Source organism: Cardiocondyla obscurior, linkage group LG04 (assembly GCF_019399895.1).
Source record: "Cardiocondyla obscurior isolate alpha-2009 linkage group LG04, Cobs3.1, whole genome shotgun sequence".
Lineage (NCBI taxonomy): Eukaryota > Metazoa > Arthropoda > Insecta > Hymenoptera > Formicidae > Cardiocondyla > Cardiocondyla obscurior.
The window spans coordinates 3,439,823-3,458,227 of NC_091867.1; the positions used below are offsets into that span (position 1 = coordinate 3,439,823).

General features: G+C 42.3%; 1 protein-coding gene across 3 annotated transcripts in view; it reads left to right on the forward strand.

Annotated features, from left to right (window-relative positions):
- Nucleotides 1–18,399, forward strand: part of Cdase (neutral ceramidase) — a 120,769-nt gene extending 102,370 nt beyond the window's left edge. For all 3 annotated transcript variants that reach the window (XM_070656041.1, XM_070656039.1, XM_070656040.1), the window contains 8 exons: nucleotides 13,943–14,062; nucleotides 14,142–14,336; nucleotides 14,658–14,888; nucleotides 15,135–15,230; nucleotides 15,489–15,659; nucleotides 17,526–17,641; nucleotides 17,785–17,953; nucleotides 18,125–18,399. In XM_070656041.1, the coding sequence (XP_070512142.1) occupies nucleotides 13,943–14,062; nucleotides 14,142–14,336; nucleotides 14,658–14,888; nucleotides 15,135–15,230; nucleotides 15,489–15,659; nucleotides 17,526–17,641; nucleotides 17,785–17,953; nucleotides 18,125–18,169 (1,143 nt within the window). In that variant the 3' untranslated portion in view covers nucleotides 18,170–18,399. The remainder of the gene's footprint in view (nucleotides 1–13,942; nucleotides 14,063–14,141; nucleotides 14,337–14,657; nucleotides 14,889–15,134; nucleotides 15,231–15,488; nucleotides 15,660–17,525; nucleotides 17,642–17,784; nucleotides 17,954–18,124) is intronic.
- Nucleotides 18,400–18,405: the final 6 nt, after the last annotated feature.

The following is an 18,405-nucleotide window of genomic DNA, read 5'->3' on the forward strand; positions in this document are numbered from 1 at the left end:
TAAAGTTTCATGTACCCATCGCGCTTCGTCCTAACGGTATATTTATGTAAAACGACGTAACTGTTATTTATTATATATATTTCTTTTTTTTTTTTTTTTTTTTAATAAACGATCGCCCGTTTAATTTCACGTAATCACGCGCGATTAACTCTGTCAGTTTGTATTTCACTCGCAATTATTAAAGTACAGCCGCAAATGGCTCCTGCTATTCGATCTCCACTTTCTGCCTGTCTCGCAAGATGTATCTACGTAACGTCATGCGATCCAGGTGAACTAAATCGCCCGATCGCCGTCACGCTCACGTTAACGTTTCACAACTTAGCAAAGCGCAGAGTCGCGCTCTAAATTCGGATTTCTGTATAGCGCGCTAATAAGCGACGGCCCATTTCCCCGCCGTTATTTCTTTTTTTTTCTTTTTTTTTTCTCTTTTTTTTTTCTTTCTTGTACCAATGACATTGTCCGCTGGACACGTAATTGAAGGTTGCCCACTTCCGCGGACGATTTCGTTAACCGTCGAAATATCACCGCTTTCTTTCAGCTCCGAGCCAGCCCGTTTCTTACGCAGTCGTTTATTACTTGAGGACGACTGTGGTAACAGAATTTCATAAGGGAATCCGATGCTATGCCGAGTTGAATTTAGTCATCAATTTAAACGCTTTTAAAAAATTAAAAAGAAAAAACCGCGACGGACGGAATCGGCAGCAGCGATAATAAAGACAGAAAATGCACCGCGAGAGAACCTTTCGTGAATAATTTATATTTTAATGAAACACCTCGCGTACTTATTTAACAAAAATAACATTACGATTAAAGTGACGTTTTTTTTCTGATCAAGTTAATTCTCTGAACATGAGTCGTAATAATTCTGGTTTTACATATTCGTTCCGCATTCAATTCGACAAAAAAATCTCGGTTGAAGAAGGCGAAGGTGAAATCGAACCACTTATCCGTCATGTAGTACGTGTCAGCTCATTGATTGCATGTAACAAATTATGTGTCGTGTGTCTCTTTCGCTAGTCGCCAATTCGGATGGCAAAATAAGGCGTAGCCGGTGACAATGCAGTTGTTAGACGTCATAACGATATAATGACAGGAATAACAGATACACTTGTGGACCGTGACGATCCTTTCTCGTCTGGATAATTAAAGATATTTGTTGGTAAAACGTATCGACCATTTGATAAAATTTATTTGTGAAAGGGGAATTATTTTCAATTTGTTATTTTATTTTTGTCCCGTGGATGCGCATATTCAGCAACAACTGAACGGATGTTCTTTTACCTTAGCTTTTATCGCGTATAACAAAAAAAGGGTACGCCACGCCATCAAATCACTCTCGGTGATTTATATTCGCATTTTCAGTGTGTGCGTATTTCAAAAAGTTTTCCACGACAAACAAATATCTATTATTTAGTTGTTGTTTCGAAGTACACTTTCTGATTGTATAAATTCCAATTTATTGTTAATTATATATGTATAGATAAAAAAAATGTTTGTTGGGTAAAGTCCACTGATTTTTATTTGCGTAATTCAATACTTGCTTTTGTGATGACAGCAAAATATTGAATAGCGAAATACGATGTAGAAATATGACGAGATATGTATGCAAGAATAATAAGAATTTTTAGAGCAGAAAATGTAACCTACATCTTCCGCGAACGAAATCAAACGAGTTATATTTTTTACCGTGTTCCATCTCGCAATTTTTTTTTTTTTATTAAAAGTCCACGCGACGTTCTTATATTAAATTAAAACATTATATAAAGTACGGCGAATTAAAAATTAAATTTCTTTTAATAATGAAATATTTGTTCATGAAGAAATAAACCCGCGATATTGCTTTAAATTAAATATATATATTTACATAAAATTTATTAGTGCATTATACTTTATTTATTAATATTAATTTATGTCAGTTCACTTTACAACTTTAAATTGATACAAAAAAAAAAGGGGGAACGAGAAAAGTTTTTGGAAATTTTTTACAGTATTATACCCTTTAATAATTCAAACGCACGTTGCGTCAATGTTAAATCTCATACCTTTGCTTTGTTTCTGATAAAAAAGGTTTGGCAAATATCTTTCTATTATTTCAATGCGTAAAGTATTATATAGAGAAATACTTGCGATTGAAATTAAATGATTGGCTAAAAGGAATAAATATGTTTCAAGTGTCGCTCTCTTAAATATCTCCATTATTTTGCACATATTTAATTAATATAAGGAACAAAATTCATCTTTATTGCGCAAAGTTACGTAACAATAAACATCATTTCTGTTTTCTTAAGACGAATCTTTTTCTATTCAATAAATCTGTTTTGTCGTCGGAGAAGCCATCTAATCTTACTCCACTTCGCAGCCTGGAAAAGACCTGCGACCTGTCCCCGTTACGATTCTAATAACCGTGAAGTCGTGAGAGGTTCACTCGTGACTGTAATGCTAAAGAGCATCGGCAAATACGGTACGACGATGCATGAACAAGCAAACCATACAACATTACAGACTGTAATGGAAAGAGAGAAAGAGAAAGTAAGAGTGTTACACGTATACTAATAAAAATAAATATTTGCGGAACATAAAAAAAATTGTCTTAAAAACACACACGTATATTTCTTTTTTCTTTTTTTTTCTTTTTTTTTCAAATTTGTAGAAAATCTGGAGAAATCTAGGAGTACAAAAAATATCGAAAATATAAAATCGAGGCAATATTTTTGTTAAATTAAACCCTGTGATCTCTTTCCCTGGATTGATTAATCGTTTAACTTGCGCCGCGTAACAGACCCGAGGCGGAACGAGAGTAAAAGAGATGTGAGAGAGGTGGCTGAAATTAAATCGCAAACCACGTTTTGAGTTAGTCTTTTAATTGGGTCTTATCGGCGAAACCAGGAGGGGTCAGCTCGCCCTTATCCCTTAAGCCGCCGAGCAACGATTCACGCCCTGTCTCATTTAGTTATTGTTCAAACAGCGAAGTGTTAATCTTGCCGTTTTACGGAGACAATTCGCGCACGCGGAGGGAAAAAGGTGTCGTTTGACTTGGCGGCTTTGTTTGTACAGAGAAACGCGGGCCGCGCGCGGTTCCTTCCGTCCTTTTCTCCTGTTCTCGTCCTGTCACGCTTGTATCAGCCCGCGACGTTCCGCGCGGTGCGGCCCCGCGCGACGTGACGCAATGCATTGTTTACGAGCCGCATTTCAATACAATCGTGTGGGAAACGTACGCGCGCACGAAACGTGGGGAAGAAATGTCTCGGCGTATCCTTGGCACACCCCGAACTACGCTCTTACTACTTTGCGCAGCCTGGCTCTCCTGAGGCCGCACGCGGCCGCCGCTCAGCCTTAATTCGGCGAGTTTTTTGTCTCAAAGCCCAAGGATAAGTCGGCCTCCTCTCCCTACCGTACGTGACTATCCGTCATCCGTTCGCCGGCGCGATTTTATTAGTATCCTTGCAGTCAAATGAGTTTCCACAATGTTCTCCATGATCCCTTTCGAGTACACGTAACTCCTACCGCGCTGATCCGCGACTCAATATTTAGCGCAATAAAATATACTCGTATATCAGTTTCCGTTTTACCATAAACTGCAAAAAGCAGTTTTTTTTTGCGTAACGTTAATAAATCTACTCGAATAAAAAAAAATGTATACGAATAATGCAAAGTTATTAATTAAAAAATCGCGATAAACTTGATGTTTCCGCATCACAAAAACGTTTCTCACGTTGTCAGAGCTAGTAAATGTTCTTTTTTTTTTCTTTTTTTTCCTTGGAATCAAATTTAGTTTGCAATATGCAAAGAGATGATGCAGCGCGTCATCGTCTCGAGCGTGGCGATGCGCAACGCAATAATTTGCGTAAATCCGATAACGTATGACATTGGGGCATCGGTATATTTTCCGCGCTGTTAAGCACGAGGTGATACAATGGAAGCCGCTAATGGTATAAAATGATAAGTCTAATGTAAGATGGCGATCGGCCAATTATCGCAGTATGCGGCATCCGTAGTGGCTGCAGCCGCGCTCCGGATTTGCAGACAATAACGCGAATGACGTCGCAGCTCGCGAGGAACACGTCGCAAAACGAAACGCGAAGCGAATAAAACAATTGGTATTCACTTGCGGTAAGTGAACCAGCTCGTTTTCCCCTTTTTTTTCCTCCCTCTTTATAAAATGTCATCTTTAGTAGAAACTTTCGATGAACTGCGATCCTGCGATTAATTGCGGCGTTATATAATTCACAGCAGCCGAATGAGCGGCGCATAGGTGTCATGTGGAACGCGCCGATGTGGCCCAGGTTTATTTAAATAACAAAGTGATTCAGCAGCGGTTTCTACCGGTGCCGCGACAATAATTTCTGTCATTCGCGACTCAATGGCATGCCGCCAGCGGAATACTTATGACCGTTACGCAGCGCGTTTGCCGCGAAGAAAGGCGAAGTGTCACGTATTACGGCACGTACTGCTTTCTGGAGGGTAAAAGTGTTCCGACAGGTTTTCCAGGATGATCGTTAGAAATTTTGCGCCGTCCGCGGACGGATGCGCTTGTTATTCTGGAGCAGTAGAACGACGTAAGAGAATAGCCCCGGCGTTCTTGCATTCGGATTTCGCGGCGCACGGCCATTCAATGGCAAACGAGAGTGAAACCTCTCCAGTTGAATAACGGTGTCGTAACGTCAGGAAGCCGGGCATTTTTCTGCCTGGAGTCATTCCGCCTCACGCGCGTGTCTTTATTATTCCCCGCGCGGATCAAACTGGAGAGGCGAAATCGATTGGCCGCCGACGAATCGATAAGCATCCGCTTCCAGAGGCGGGAAATCCTCCGGTGTCAATTAGATATGTTCAATTAGATAACACGATCGCCTAGCGTAATAAGGCGGAGTAAGTGGTACTATCGTCACTGGAATTCGCGAAATCTAAACGGGAGAAGTCATCCCGTTCGGCCGACCGCGTACACGTAATACCTCGGTGTTGGTTAATCGCGAGACGTATCAGAAACGCATTAGTCGGTAATTCCGTCGCGAACAGTCGTGCCGATTTTTAATCGGCGCGGCCAATTTTATCCCACGCCGGAACAGCTCCACACGCCCCGATATTACCGCTTGTGCAAGGGTCGATTAGAAGGGGCAGAGTCATCGTCGTGAGTAAGACAGAGGCTCGAAAGACGAGATAGCGAGAGCGCGAGCAAGGAGGAGCGAGAGAAAGATAAAAAATGGAACGAGTCACTACGGCGATCCACACGTGTTTACACGTTCCTGTTCCCACGTCTCAAAACGGGGCTCCGCAATCGCACAGCATCTCAGCCTCATTATGCGGCTTATCTTACATCGACGGAGACAGACTCCGCTTCCGCGGCTAAAAGTCTCCGGCTGTATAAGCTGCAGAATCAAGGATCGACAGACGTGTATACGCCGCGTACTCTTGATTGCGTTGGCGAGCGGTGCAATCAATTTCGCTCGAGCGAAACCGCCGGGCTGGCACACCTGAGTAAAACAGACGATTAAGAATATCGCGCGGGCGTAAATTCATTAAAGATCCTAACGATCCATACGGACGTGATTCAATCGCAGATCCAATTTTCGATGATCGCGAATTAGCTCGGGCGGTCGCGCGATATTCCATACTACTTGTGCCTAATGAGTTCTCACCAAGTCCACGATATCGAAAAGAAAAAAGAAAAAAAAAACGAAAGAAAGAAACGGTGATGCGTGGGCACGCGTTGATTACGCCCGCGATTAAATCCGTCTCGAGTAGAAGCGTTTCTCCAAGGTAGGCCGGATGATAGACCGTCGTCGCCGAGCCGTTGCGAGCGAAGGCAAAGGCGAAGACGACGACGCTGGCCGCTGCCGGGTGGGAAAGTACGGTCGAACGAGGTTGTTTCAGTCAGCCCGCCTTGAAGAGCCTCGCGAGCTCGTTTCGCGATCTTCCAAGAACGCATCGCGCCACGCCTCGGGCCGCGCCGTAGCGAGTATGACGCGAGTTCCGCGCGCAAGGACGACCCCGTGCTTCCGATTCCTTTGCGCTCGATTCCGCCTCGCGATTATCACTTGAATAATCACTCGGTGGTAATCGCTCCGTTCCAGATTTTTCCGCTCCCTTCTCTCATTCAACGGCGCATAATTAACCGGCAGTTAATTCGCGAGGAATGACGAGGCGTCTCAATGTCTCCGTTCGCTTTCGAATCGTTCGCCGACGATGAAAATGGACCATAAAACAGCGAATGATTACGTGTGCGAACGCGAGCGCGCAACTTCTCCCAGTTCATTACAAATGTGTACACGCAACGTCGGTAATTAATGTATCGCGGCCGAGACGCGCGCCGATACTGGCGCAACATTTTAGGAAATTTTCGCAAGCACGATAAATGTATGCTCTAACAAAGTACACGCGGAAGATACACCTGTCAAAGTGCAAAACAGTTTACGGAAACCGCTTACGGTGCTTATTTGCGTAATTACAATACACCGGATAACAATATTTTGGCTAAATGCTCATATAATAGTTTGCATTATGTTGCGCGCATACTATTAATTAACATTCGTAATGTAAACACTGTAGACCGCGGTCTGCAGTTAATGAATTGGAGTCGCAAGTTTCAAATTGCCCTTTGCAACGTCGAAAATACACGTGTCTTCGTTATTGCAATAACTGCGCGAGAATTTTATCGCCGCGGCGAAAAGTGTCTTATTGCAAATATTGTACCCGCATCGATCCCACGTGTTTTTATCGGAATTTAATGACACACAGAGAAAAGTACATAAATCCGCTTTCGCAGCAGAACCATCGCTGTTATTGCACATTTACGTTAAAACGATGAAAACAGACTTTGATACCGCAGTCAATATCTTCGATCGCGTTTTATAAATTCATTTAGACTTCGTAGCGTTATATAATTTGTTAAACTATTGAAACGTCTCTGCAATGAAAATCTTACCACTTTCATTGTTCGGGCCTTCTTTTACTCATACTTGTCGCGACTGATAGAATTTAGTAACGAATGTATCGCGCTAATGAGTTTACTCTTTATGTGTTTGGCAAAAGAATAATAATCCACGCCATAATCTAATAATTTCCACAATAAACTTAATAACCAATCTACACAGGGTGAATATTATTATTAGTGCAGATTTTAATTGCTCCCAGAAACACTTGCTGTGGATTATCGAGCGCTATCGCGCCTGATGTTAATTAATATAGAAAGTAATATTGCCGTCCGTTTATTAACGCTTGCACAGCCGTGCGGTGTTAATTATTGAGCGGGAATCACATACAGTTTGCGCGATGCACCGACATTGCAGCAACATAGAGATTGGACGTGCAATTTGACGGATATCGTCAATGTACGTATTAGTGCCCGCTATATCGGGACACGGTACAAGCATATAAATCGATTACAGATGCGTTTCGCATAACTTGTCTCGTTTAGCGTAAGAAAATCAAAGGGCACGACTCAGCGGCACGCGATTAAAATTGTCCCGCAAATAATTTACATCTACAGAATAACGGCGCGGATGACTACGAACAAATATTTTATATTTGCCTGTCCACTTGCGGATTTTTTGGGGAAATAGCTTGATTGCGCGTTTTAAAGGGAGCGACTTCGCAAAATATTTAGTGATATCATCGCACGTCAAATGTGACGTTGGCACCCGGTCGATCCCCTCGCTGACCTACTTCATTGATCGCACGCAAATTTTATACCGGTACATATTTCGGAAAGAAATCCAGCTGGGGTGAACTAACGTATCATATATTATAAGCCAAATGATTCTGAATTAAAATTTTTTTTTTAGATTTTCTTAGTGACACGTTATTAAAGAAAAATTCTATTATTAATTATCATAAAATTTTAATTGACTCGAGCTCCGGATTTCATTATATTAACTTAATTCGACATGTAAAGCGTAGTGATAAAGACAAGAGAATAATTTCTTGTTTTCGATTCTGATTTCTTAATATTGATCATAATTTTGCAACTGATATCGCATGCGTGTATATTGCTTGAAGAACAAGCTTTGTGTACGCGTGAGAGGCCGCTATTCCATATCGCCGTAAGGCTTGTCTTCTTCGCGAACGATATCGCCCGTCCATCGCGGAAATACGATCACGTAATAAACACGGAGTTGCAATTTGTCTAGAGTCAGATTGACAGCCAGCCAGATACGGCATTTATGCGCACTACGGGGTTTCACAATCGATCGTACGCGTATGCACAATATCCCTTATTTTAATTAAGTTTTATTATAAATGGAATTTGAATACGCGAGAGCCGGGCCGTGGACAAGTAATTAGGACCGCGCAGTAATCATTATATGAGCAGTAAGACCACGGATTACGCGGGATATTCAATATATATGGATTCAGGAGCTATCGCATTTCAATTAACTTAATTAAAGTCTGCTCCGTATATTATCAGAGCTATTTGCATAAAACGCGAAACTAGGGAAACCTTTGTCAATAAGCTCTTACCAGTCTGAATGTTACTGATATCTTTTTCGAAATGCGATGTACAGTTTTAAGCGTCTCCAATGATTCTTTGATCGATCCCTTTTCCCGCGTCGGAAACGCGGAGAGATACCATTTCTTTCTTACGCGTCTGTTTGATCGAAGTCTTTTGCTCGGCTGCTCCGAGCATGCACGATTTTGTTTCTGACGGTGAAATGTAATGACGCTCCGTCGAAGTTGCTCAAGTTGTGGAAAAACCTCCGCCTCTTTGAGAAACAAAATCGTATTTAAAGTACTTTGCGTATACGATTGGACGCTAAGCCGTGGTCTAAATTTGCATTAATCGAGCCGACAAAACTAAATTAAAACTTTAAATCCGCGCACGCTCCAGATCGGGAAACGGATCTGTAGAAACGGATAACAGATTGTGCCGTTTGTTCAGACAAATGCAATGACCAATTTCAAAGAATGAGCCTTATCAAGCGACAAAGATTTAAATTGTGACTGCCAGTTATAATTAGTACCACTTTCTGTTACCGGTTTCGCTAGAATTGACCCTTCTAATTATGTTGCCATCGATTTCGACCTCGTCAGAGTTATTGCGCGAATTGAACAAAGCATTGTATTAAGCATTATGACGACGCGGTATATTCATAACGCTGCATATTATGCCGTAATTTAAAACACTCTTCGGATCCCTCGACAAGTATTTTATCGTTCGCGCAATGTCAAAAAAAAAAAAAAGAAATAAAATAAAATAAAATAAAAATCTGCATAACTACTTGCACGTGAAAAAAGATCTCCGACGGTTATGCATTTTTTTTTTTCTTTTTTTTTAACGTAAACTAAAAGACGGTATCAAGCCATATTTTTATACAACATCATAGTCATTTGGAAAATGTACGCGCTTTGCATATAGGATGTTCCAAGCTTTTAGAGCGAGCAAGTATCCCCGAGGCGCTTGCATTTTCTGTAAAAATCTGTTGCTTGAAAAATTTCTCGAAACAAAAGAATCTTTTCAAGCTCAAGCGTAGCTGTCGATTCGATTAAATTAGATATTCGATTACGAGCGATTCACCGGAGCGAAATTACGCAAAGTATTTACAATACTCTTCACATTATAATATTTACAAAGACAATAGGTGATATTTAAAGCGCAAGCTTTGCTTCTCCTTATTATGCCGAACTCTAAGCGGATTTAAAGTTCGGTATTGTCTCGCTAGCATTTGCGAATCACGGTGTGCGCGTCAGGGAACAAAATCCTCAAGTGCAACGTGAGCTCGCTACATCAACGACCAGCGATTTTACAATCGTTTCGCGATATTGCAATTATCTTTTACACGGCCGGGTTTAACCGGCGTCAACTACAACTTTCTTCCGCAAACTACCGGGAACTCGATTGAAAGGTTCGTTAACTTAATTACCCGGCGCCATATCTATTTGAATGCGCTCTTTGTGGCGTGCGATTTACGCAAAGCCCTATATGTATTCTTAACCGCGTCAGCACGTGCGAGGCTTGCATATGTGCGCAGAACCACCTACGCCGTTGCACATTAACGTGTTGTCCGAGCAAAAGGACGCTATCCGATGTCGCTAATATGTGTAACATTGATTTTCCTCAATTTACTAAGCTGTACGCGTCCTGAAAATCGGACGTAGTTTTATTTTAAACTCGCACGTGCGAAACGACGAGCGCGCGTGACGAAGGGTTATGAAATTACACCCTTTTTTTTTTTTAATACATGTACATTACGCTGCATACTTTTTGTTTACGTAGTTACGCATACCGGCGTCGTTATTATTCGCCGTCATATATTTATTAATTATCCAATGTAGCCAATAAATAAAATCGAACACGATGCAATTTCAGGTCGAATTTTATTCGGACATTTTCCGCGCTAACTGGGAGGTTTATATTTTTTGCTTGCAAAAGTAATCGCACTCCAAGTTATTGTTTTATTAACAACGTTAATTATTAATTAAATTATGCGTTGTAATTCAGGGAGCCTGAATTTATAATATGAACATTAATATTGTAAAACTCATATTTATCAAAATAATTATTTTCGAACGAGCCCCCGCGGAAAACGCTTTATATTTAACCGGGCCAGGTGCACCTTAATTTCTACTGCCACGTTCAATTTGGCACATCTGACGGAACCCTCTTCCTATAGCCATCGGTTTGATTATGTGTCATTACGTTCATCTTGCGAGGTTCGAAACTCTCTCTAAGTTGAATAAATCTGAAAGTTATTAAAATAGAATTGCGGCAAAGTCGCGAAAGAAAATACCGCTGCGCGTTAAACCTTCATGAATTTATTAAACAATACGCACATTTCGCATATGTACGAAGTTCCATATTTGCGGCATAAAAGTTCCATTAGAACTTTGTACGTTTTGAAATTATATTTAGAATACATTTTATACAATTATCGATCACTCACGCAATATAATTATACATGTATTTTCTTTTCGCTTTTTTTTTCCTTTTTTTTTCTTTTTAACTTCTCTGAAAAACTCTCGGGAGAAAAAAAGTCTCTGAAGTTGTGTGTCGAGGTAACAATGGTTTTATATACGTTTACGCCGCGATTGGTGCAAGGATTGTCAGGTCGGGAATTGCTCCAACCGGATGCGATCGACTTATGCTAATAGGAAAAACCTTTGATTAAGATCGATAGAATCTTCCGGGTCGGAATGTTCCCATGCCGCGTTTCTCGTTGTCGCAAGCCTTGGCACAAGGTTGCCGGCCTACGTGGGACTGGTTAATATTGAATCTCGTACCGCTAGGCGTAATCGATTTGCCGAAGAATTCGAGAAGAGATAACGACCAGCAATCTGCGGCAGGTAGAAAGAAATGCCTGGCCATTACGGTGATCGAGCGGCCGCGTACGTGGTCCACCGCGCGCGCTCAATACCGAGATCATTCGTGCATTATTAAAATTTATCGAGCGCCGTTACATTGAAGGATTCACATCGCCGGCTAATGATGCAACGTGACAATCCGCCGCTCGGCGCTGGCAGGGTAGCGCGCCGTTTTACCGGGGCGCGTATCATCGTGTCACATTAATCTGCTGCTCGTGACACCGCACCGCAGCGAGATAAAAATGAAGAGGCGATGCCCGCAGGCGGGAAAGCAATGCGCAGATACGTCCGTCATGGACGCGCTCGGGAAGCGCTCGTGTGTCTAATTCACTCGGACATCATTCGTCATCGTTTCCTCGCTCGCGCTCGCGCGACCGAAATATCTCGCGTCGCATCTCCCCGTACACGCAACACGGCACCTTCCGCCACTTACTTTCCCTCCGACGTCGCGGGCGTAGTATAAAGACGTTCGTCCGCCGTGCACCTGGATGACTCGCCGGCGCTCGAATACAAATGGTCCTCGATCCGCGCGTGTCCGAATATCGACGCGAAGGCGGAGAACAGCGAGAGAAAAAAAAAAGAAAAGAAAAAAATAGAGAAAACTTTCTCTCGGATAAAGTCATTTGTGACTTGAGCACAAATTTCCCGAGTACCCTCGAGTCGCAGCAGCGACTTGCACGAGAGGCGCAGCCTCTCGCTTTGGAAACTCCACCGATGGAGCGTATTATCAAAATAATCGCGCTCTGTGAAAGGAATATTAATCACGCTTTAGTACCAAAGAGAAACGTTAGTTCGGGATAATCACGGAAGAAGGCACGATTTATTTAAACAAAGCGAAGTGACGAAATTGGTGAGATCGGGAAACGGATTTAATTCACGAGCGCGTTAGTTCTTAGAACGAGCGTTACAGCGAGAGAAGAAAAAAAAAAAAACGGAAAGTGATGACGATTAGAACTCAGAGTACCAGGATGCGGATTACATCACGCGTCGCGGCGAAGGACAGGGAGTTATAGGAACGAATTATTAACGCCGCGCCGGGGAAAAGCGGGCAATTAGGACGCTATATATCAGAGCAATGGGTATTTACATGTATTCACGCCGTCATCTAGCGAGTCCGGACCGAACAGAGCGGCGTTTCAGCGTGCTTTCGCCGTTCGTAATACAGAAGCTGACGCTGCTGGCGAGCCCCGCCGCCGCGATAATTAACATATATTCGCATGCTCCTTAAGCGTGACGGGGGCACGACCGGCGGAGCCGTCGGCAGTTTCGTGAAGAGGTATTAGCATCACAAAAGGAGAGCGAGAAATAGTTTCCACCGTCGTAGAAGGCGTTATACGCCGACCGGACGCTTTACGACGGATGCATTTCACGCGTGCATGCATGCCCGCGTGCTTGCTCGCGTGCATTCCGGCGATACATCGCAGCGATATATCGTGGAAACACAAGCCGCGTTTTTCTACTTTTCGAAACATCCTGCGATTTCCGCCATGCGCGTTTCGGCCTCTGTTTCCCGTTCTCGTCCCGTAGAGATACGACAAACAATGATTTTCGTGATCTACTCAAAGGTAATCTTTATTTTAAAATTTTTCTCATTTTTCTGAATTATTTCTAGATAGATTTTTCTTTTAATTCCGGTGGAAGTGTAATAAAAAGAAAGCGCTGAAGACCATATTTATTTCGATTTTGTACGTCTGTCTTTAAACCGTAACGACGAGATAATGGCTTAACAAGATGAATACTGGAATTAATCTGTACGTGATATTTTAATTAAAAGCATATGTGTGTGCATAGTTTCCATTGCTTCGTAACGAGTACATGTAATCATGAAATTTGTAATGATTTGAAATACCTTTAAACATTCAAATTGAACGTCAATTTTATGCTCACGCATTTCCCATTTAAATAAATAATCAAAGTCAACATTAAAGGATTTAATTAGATTACTAATTAGTTGAAAGTATAACATGCTTTTATCTTCAAATTATTTATTCAGCGCTAAACGCTGATTTAATTACCGTAATTTAATAATTTAATAATATAATAATAATACATATTTCTTGTATTTTCGGAATAACGCTGTACTCGTTTCGTACGATTAATATTAATAGAAATTCTAAGTTATACAACTACGCTGAATTATTATTAGTTTCTTTCGCGGATTGTGCAACGTTTCACTTTCATATTTCTACGAAATACGCATCTAATAATCACGATTGTGATCGATACCAGATTAGCTCTCCCAAGCAATCATCGTCCGGATATCGGCTTTATTCAGCCGGCAATCTTTATCGCTTTCAAACTCTATCAGTTTGCAACATCGATTTGTGCGCGAAGCCTTCGCATACTTCTGCATCATCAGTTTTCTCATATGAGAAAATCGCGATCATTGAGAGAATTTTTATAGCCGGCGCAAAGACACACTTCGCTTATCTATCTTCTTCACGATCGATCATAATCAAATTTTTGCCTTCGCGTTTTCCACGTAATCGCGGAAATGCGTGTGCGGATGAAGGAGAACCTCCCATAGTGTAAGCCGTACGACTGGCTCGGAGATAGTATCGGGACTTTTTTTTTTAAACGCGCGAATGATAATTTTCATTGTTCCACCGCGGCATGTCCTACTTTTGTGAAAAAAAAAATTTTATTCCAGAGATTATGGCAGAGCAAAGCGGTGGAAGTGATCGGACCGATACGAGCGGTCCATCAATTTGTTAATATGCCGGAACAGTCCGCGGAATTTTTGAACGAGACAACGGGTAAAGTTGAAGAGGTAAATTCATAATCCTAGGAAGCAAGCTTTCGACCATCAAAAAAGGATGCAGTTAAATTTTTTTATTTATTTTTGACAGGTGCACGGCTGCTTACCTGCGATGGGTTACAGCTTCGCGGCTGGCACAACCGACGGACCAGGCTCGTTCGCTTTCGAGCAAGGAACGACAACTTCGAATCCCTTCTGGAACACCGTACGAAACTTTTTGGCCGCCCCAACGAAGGACGACGTTCGCTGTCAGAGCCCGAAGCCTATTTTACTAGCCACTGGTCGGGTAAGCCTGCCTCTATCGGACGATCTCGAATCTATCACGCGTTGTACAATTAATATTGTCATTACGGTGCAATTAAGATATGCGATTAAAAAAAAATTTTTTTTTTGCGCGATAGGCGAGCGTTAGATTCTTCTCACGGATACTGCGTACAAAAGAATATCGACAATAGGATTTGATGGAAATTATCGCGTTTAGATAAGTAATGAGGAGCGATTTGTAGGAAAAGAGAATGGACGTGTCAGTATTACGTGATACGCGGCGCGACTGAACGCTTCGAAATTATTGCTCTCGACGCTTAATCGTCGGAATGCGGGGTTTCAGATGAAACTCCCGTATCAGTGGCAGCCGAAAATCGTTTCGACCCAGGTCGCCGTAATTGGAAACGTCGTCATCGCCGGTGTGCCCGGTGAGTTCACGACAATGTCCGGAAGGAGATTACGAGAGGCTATCAAGAAAATCATGAACGATGCATCCGACGACGAAACGTTCGTAATAGTCGCAGGGCTCTGCAATACTTACAGCGATTACGTAACGACGCCGGAGGAGTATCAGGTGAGCCGTTCGTTGCTGTTACCAAATCTAAGCATTCGTTCAAGGATCGAGGCCACTTTAAGGACTTCCAAGTAGAACGCTTTGCGATATACGATATTGTATTGCGCCGCTAACGGAGTTGCTCGCACACGTCGCCGCTCGACGAGTCCTTTTGACATACAACGAGATAAATAATAAGTCGTGCGATAAACTACGTCGAATAATTCTCTCTACGTAAATAACGATTGCTGAATTCTCAACTTCTAGATACAAAGATACGAAGGCGCGTCGACGATTTACGGTCCGCATACTCTCACGATATATTTGAAGCAATATCAGGAGCTGGTGCAAGCGGCTGTTCAAGTAAGTGGGTAAAAAATACGCACTAGCCGAGTGAAATATGTAACGATATTATAAATTCGAAGCTTCGACATTTCTCCTCGCCGTCAAGATGCGATCGATCTTGCAGCGGCGTACTTCCCCGTTTGGCAATCAGCTGTCGCGTGTTCGCGGAATATTTTATATACATCCATTTATCTTTTACGTCGTCACAGAATAGCATATTTAGCTTACGGGATTTACAACGAGAGCGCAGATGCGTTTATTTTATTATCATTGCAGAAAAGGGCTGTCCCGTCAGGGCCGCGTGCTCCGGAGTTGCTGCAAAGTAATCTGATAACTCTCGTACCTCCCGTGCTGTACGATACCCCACGTTGGGGCTACAACTTCGGGGATGTTATTCAACAGCCGCCGAAAGTCGCGTGGCCCGGTGACACGGTTACGACGATCTTCGTAAGTATTTTTTTCCCGGTACCTTCCACCTGTGAATTTTACGTCACTTTGAAAGGGGGTTGAGGGGGAGCCTTGATTTTTCCCGCACGAAACCGTCATCCGTTTTCGAATAATAGAACAATCGACGTAGCAAATAGACTCAAATCCGTATCAGCGTCACACGGGGACATTACGCGAAATGCGACGTAATTGAATTCGGGTAGGTCGGAGCGAGGGGGACGGTAGCTTGCGCAAAACACGTGCAATTCCATTTTACGTATAGCGGTGCCGCTTGCTTCGCGAGTCATTGAACGGATGGATATGCTGCGAAATGGACCTATTACTATGCGGCCCGTGCACACCATCTGCCTGTAAACGCCGCAATAATGAACCTCTAATGCGGCATAACACATTGCGAATCGGAGGAACTAACGCCGTTAGCCAAGGCCACCCGCTGCGACAACAGGAAATTTTGTTGAATTCGCGGCGATATAAACTAAATCGCGAGAGTCAATCACGACATACGATCGGCTACCCAAGTAGACGTCGTGTATTTTTATTTCGCGATTGCAAATCCGTCGGCATTGTCGTTAAAACAAACTAACAGCCGTGTATTGTTAAATTATTTCTATTTCATTTTCTACGCTGTCGAAGAAAAACGATGTCAACTAGTTTCCCATGTTCTATAAATATTTTTGTAATGGAATTTTCCTCGCAGCAAAAAAGAAATTGCCGCTGACACGATATTATTATACGAACTTGACGTAAGACATCAAGGCAAAAGTCGAACAAAAGAATGCCTAACACGGCTATTTCTTTTTCGTCTATCCGTTCTCCTTTCTTTTCTCCATCCGCCCTATATCCGAAAGCTTACAATAGCTCATATAAGATAAGTGGATGTAAACGGATACATATTGAATAATCATCCGACATTGTTATACGGTGGAACATAAAATTATCAACAGTCACGTATTAATACTAAATCTATTTATTTAATTCATTATCGAGAATTAACGGTGGCACATTAATTATTGTACGATACGTAGATTATTAATCAAGCTATTACGTGGCTAATAAGTATTAGTCTCACATTTGTCAAATCTGTTTGCAAGGCTGATTAATTAATTCATTTAAAAAGTATTCCCGTTCGAATTTATAAGCATATTATTGTTTTCATAATATTGCAAAAATATAACGTCAAATTCGCTGCATTTCAATGCGCGGAATTTTCGTTGAGGATTTCGCCTCCCTTGCGTTGGTATTTTCGTTGGGCCAACGAATGATAACGGGAATGAATGCCGCATCGATCTCTTACGGAGTCGGAAATCGTCGTTTTGTGTTAATTCCGACAGATCCGCATTTTTATCGCGATTGAGACATGTAATAAAAAGCAGCGCGACGTTTTCCCGCGCGTTCGCGTAACGGTCATGGAAAATAAGTTGCCTTCGGTGACGCGGTGCGAACGGATTAAGTAATCGTAAATTACCTTCTGGCTATAATTTCCGGCTGCGGAGGCGTGCGGTGCATCGTGAAAGCATCAGGCACAAATGAATCATGGTCGGTAACTTGCTGCGCGATGGCTGGTCCAGAACTTTTCCGCTCTCGGCTTGTATTGATCGCTCAAAAAAAAAAAAAAAAAAAAAAGAGAGAAATGGAAAAAAAGGAAACTATCATGGGGCGAACGTTGTTTACGGTATCAGCCATAGTATGTAAAACACGTCGGCAGTTTTGTTCCAAATAGAGTTCTTTGAAGTGGAAACAAGGAGATTCTCGTTTATTTTCGAGCGGATAGACGTACAGTTGCGTTACGCGTTCGATTGCAGCTGAAAGTCAGAGATAAATCGAAAAGAAGGCAAAGTACAATAACGTAGCGTCAATCGTTTGCAGGTCTCCGGCCACCCGCGCAACAATCTAATGACTGGTAAAACGTTCCTAACCGTGGAACGATTGGGGGACGATGAAGTCTGGATCCCCGTGGCCACGGACGCCGACTGGGAGACCAAGTACGTGTTGTCAAACCGAATTTTTGCACGATCGTGCAATTCGGAACGCGAGTTCGCAACCCCCGATCTCTTCCGGCCGTATTTTTACCTTACTTTTGCCCTTTATGGCGTAATAAATCGCAATGGGATATCTGCGCTTTTAGATTTCAATGGAGGCGAACTTCTATGATACTGGGGTCGAGTCAGGTGACCATTACGTGGGAAATCCCGCAGGACGTTAAACCGGGCGAATATCGCATCAGACATAATGGTTATTATCGCTACGTCCTTGGCGGCGTGTATCCTTACTATGGTGTCACCAATCACTTTCAGGTAAGTCTTTTGATTCAATGCAGCGTACCGCAAATACGTCTCTCTTTGCCGTTACGCGAATTAAAGCCGACGTGCCGAAAAACAAAGTACAAAATATGCCAGCGCGGCATGAGTCAATTACTACGTTGAATAATAATCACGTTCCAATTATGTCTGTTATTATTTTTACAGATAAAAGTTCCCGTACTGAGCATCCGCCGACGCTATCATGGATGATCGCTTATCTTGTCTTTCGTTCTTCCTTAATCGACACGGAAATTATTACGCTTACTTCGCAGCAAAAATTGATCCTATCGTTAAACTGATGTACGTGTAAATAGATATTCACTTTGTTTAAACAACAGCGAAAGAAAGAGCGGTATAAGTATCCAACGACTGATCTCGTTTGAAAGATATCGCGTAGCATGTACGTAAAATAAATGATTTTTTTCTTCTTTTCAAACATACGCATT